The sequence below is a fragment of the Marmota flaviventris genome, chromosome 1 (assembly GCF_047511675.1).
Source record: "Marmota flaviventris isolate mMarFla1 chromosome 1, mMarFla1.hap1, whole genome shotgun sequence".
Lineage (NCBI taxonomy): Eukaryota > Metazoa > Chordata > Mammalia > Rodentia > Sciuridae > Marmota > Marmota flaviventris.
In genome coordinates this window covers 208,658,161-208,662,053 of record NC_092498.1, presented here as the reverse complement: position 1 = coordinate 208,662,053, position 3,893 = coordinate 208,658,161, and the positions used below count along the sequence as shown (strand labels likewise).

Below are 3,893 nucleotides of genomic sequence, written 5' to 3'. Positions count from 1 at the left end.
ATGGACCACGTGGAACAAGGGAATGGTACACACATTTCAGAATTCCATCTTCTGGGATTTTCAGAGCAACCTGGATGGCAACCCTTCCTCTTTGGGATTTTCCTCTCCATGTACCTGATCACTGTGTGTGGGAACCTGCTCATCATCCTGGCCATCACCTTGGACTCCCACCTGCACACACCCATGTACTTCTTCCTCAGCAACCTGTCTTTTTCTGACATCTGTATCACCTCCACCACTGTCCCCAAGATGCTGGTGAACCTGCAGACACAGAGCCAGGCCATAAGCTTTGAAGGCTGCATCATGCAGATGCACTTTTTCATAGTCTTTGCCAGTTTGGAAAACTTCCTCCTGGCCGTGATGGCCTATGACCGCTTTGTGGCCATCTGTCACCCCCTGCACTACACAGTCATCATGAACCCCCAGCTCTGCATGTTGATGGTTGTGGTGTGCTGGATCCTGAGTGTCTTGCATGCCCTGTTACAAAGCTTAATGGTGTTGCGACTGTCCTTCTGCACAGACTTGGAAATCCCCCACTTTTTCTGTGAACTTAATCAGGTGGTCCAACTTGCCTGTTCTGACACTTCTCCTAATGACATGGTGATGTACTTTACATCTGTGCTGCTGGGAGGTGGCCCCCTCGCTGGCATCCTTTACTCTTATTCCAAGATCGTCTCCTCCATCCGTGCAATCTCATCAGCTCAGGGGAAGTACAAAGCCTTCTCCACCTGTGCATCTCACCTCTCCGTGGTCTCCTTGTTCTATTTTACAATCCTAGGAGTGTACTTCAGTGCTGCTGCAACCCATAATTCACACTCAAGTGCAACAGCCTCGGTGATGTACAGCGTGGTCACCCCCATGCTGAACCCCTACATCTACAGTCTGAGGAACAAGGACATCAAGAGTGCTCTAAGAAGATACCCCCCAGGGAAACTGTAATGGTGGTTTTCCAGAACTCTCCCTGACTGCACGGCTGTCGTCCTCAGAGCTGGTGACCGCAGTTCCATGTCAGGTCACAGAAGTACAATTTGATTTTTCTTCAAGTTTCATCTTATTTAACTTCAATGACTTTATATAAGTTAAATAAGCCCCTTCTCAACATTTCTTCTCTTTCTGATATTCAATGTTTTCTTTTCCTTTTTGTCATGTTCCTACTTTCTCAAAGTTATCACCAATTTTGGAAATATTTTGAGGTTCCCACTGTCTGATGGTAATTAACTGTACTAATGTGGTATAAGCTACATTAGGAAGTTAAGGTGGTTTGTATAACTTTATAGCAGGAGACAATCTGAAAGTGAATTTTTTGACACCTGCATTCCTGATTCCTTGCTCATCTCTCCTTAACTGCTCTCCCTGGTAACACAGACCTTAACATATGAGTATGTTTCCCAGCTGTCATGGGTGTTTGTTCTCCCCATGATGGTCTTGTTTCTCTCCAGCATGGTCCTCAGTGCGTCCTGTTTTGCCCTGCATAGTGTAGTAAGGCCAAAATTATGAATCCAAGTTAGAACTATAGTTAGAACTATAATGGACATCGAGAGACCAATTTTACTGTCTTGGTAAACTTAGAGTCAGATATGACCAAGAATCGTGAGGACTAAAATGTTCAACCATACTTGAATTACTCTGGAAGATTTCTTTTTGGTGATGTACATGATTCTGGAGCAACTAGGACTGGTGCATGAGAACCAGCCCCAACCTGCTGGGGGGCTTAAGAAAGCGAGGCAGATGGACCCAGAGTACAGAGTTTACTGGGGACTGACTGACAGAAGCCTGGTCCTGGGCCACAGCGAGACCAAGTGGATCCCTGCAGTTTGGGTCAGAAGGAAGAGCATATATATGTGGGTTTGAACAATGACTTCATTTGAGCCAGAATTTACCTGGTTTATCTTAAGCTTATATCAAGTCAGGGCCATCCCTAGAGCCAGGTCCAGGTGTACAGCTGCACACACCAGGATGATGGCTTGGTCTGCTAGAGTTTGCTGGAAACTCTGCAGGAAACACCACCATGGGTTACTCTGGGGCAATTGTGGTGGCTAAGATTCCAGATGGCTGCAGCTATGTCACACTGGGTCCATGCACACATCTAGTCACCAAAGTATAGACACTTGATGTCCACACCATGGGGTCCCACTAGACAGAAAGTCCTCATACAATTTTCTATATTGTTTTATATCATATTTCTGCTTAAAACTCTCCAGTGCTGCCAACTAATATGACTCCCTCCATTGCCATTAACAAAGTATCTCCCCCTTTACACACTTTGCCACCCACATTAGTGTGCAAGTGAGTGACAGGAGCATCACGATCATCAGTTTATCTTTAATGTTCTAAATTCTCTTAAATCCTCATGATCAAAGGATGACTCATGCAAGACATTGACTAAGACGCCCAGGTATGGCTCTGGGGATGGAGACTTCTGCTTTTGCCTACAGGGTACTTATGGGAAAAACAAAAACCTGCTCTGGTAGGGAAGGGAAAGTTTTGGGGAATGACACAAAACCTCTTTTTATGTACAATTATAATGTACTAATAAAAATAAATGGATTTTTTAAAACATTGTTTTAATCACTCCCAAATGCATAAAAGGGAAAATCAATAGAATTCTGGTTTTTAATACCATTATCTGAAATGAACATGGAAAATCCTGGTCATTAGGAATATTGCCTTCAAATATCAGAACAAATGCCAGAAATAAGAATCAACTGATTATTCCCAATAATCTCAGTTCTATTTGCATTGATCACTGTATCAGTAAGCCGTTGCTGCATAACAAGCTATCCCCAAGGCGAATGATTTAAGATGATCTTTTTCTTACCTCATAGGCATCTAACAGAATGTGCCTGTCATACTTCTCTTAGCATGACATGCTCTAATGTCATTCATATTGTTTTAAGTGAATGAATGACAGTTGCGTGGTATTCCATTGTGTAATATATACTACATTGTATTTATTCATCTACCAATGAACATCAAAAGCACTATATTAAATTGGTTTTATTTCCTTGACATCCTTTTAATTGTTAAGCTTTTTTTCTATATTTACATAGTGCCCATACATTTACACAATACCATGAGACTGTGAGGACCAACAATGGAAATTCAGTCCCTGCTTCTGTGGATATCTGTGGGATATCATGTAGATATTATTCTGGTGAATAGAGAAAACGACCAGATAAATGTGTTAGGCTGCTTTCTTCAGGGATAAATCTTATGAAAAAAAAAATGCCACCCAATGTGAAAGGATACAATCATCATGGTCAGCACAGAACCTTACAGAATATGGTCTGGAGAGGTCTCTACATGTTGGAAAAAGACCAGAACAGGAATTAAGCATACCAATTAGATTTCTCAAAAAGGAGATCAACAAACCTTATCCACTCCCTGCAAAAAAAAAAAAAGAAAGAAAAGAAAAGAAAGGAAAAAGAAAAAAATTGCCACAAATAGCAATAATAAATTTTATTTTAACCTATATACAAATATACAACAAAGCCCATCATCCTGTATAATTACATGCATGATTAAAAAAGATAATATGATGACATGAAAATTATGTGAAACTCAAAAAAAGTGAGACACAGACATGCTTGACTGTTATTGGTGTGTATAAAAGCCAATCATTCGAATAAATATATAATAAGCAAAAGAAATACCAACCTTATATTTTCTTATATAGTATATGACCAATTTGTGTTGTTTTTATTATTAAATTGTTCCTAATTTCTTACTTATTTCCTTTGTTTATTACTTTATCCTGTAATGTTCAATCTGCAAATGTCCTGACATTATTAAAAATATATAATTATTTCAAATACATCTTTTGCATGGATTTGTTTTCATTATTTTTATGACTTTGGCTGGCCACCAAGGGGCTGTGATGTAGTTGGAATGCT

General features: G+C 40.3%; 1 protein-coding gene across 1 annotated transcript; it reads left to right on the top strand.

Moving 5' to 3' along the window:
- Window positions 1-939, top strand: LOC114084382 (olfactory receptor 7A5-like). The gene has a single exon (XM_027925484.3). It carries the CDS (start codon window positions 1-3, stop codon window positions 937-939), a length of 939 nt encoding a protein of 312 aa, XP_027781285.3.
- Window positions 940-3,893: the final 2,954 nt, after the last annotated feature.

Coding starts and splice junctions, on each gene's coding strand:
- LOC114084382 (XM_027925484.3), top strand. CDS start 1: ATGGACCACGTGGAACAAGGGAATGGTACACACATTTCAGAATTCCAT.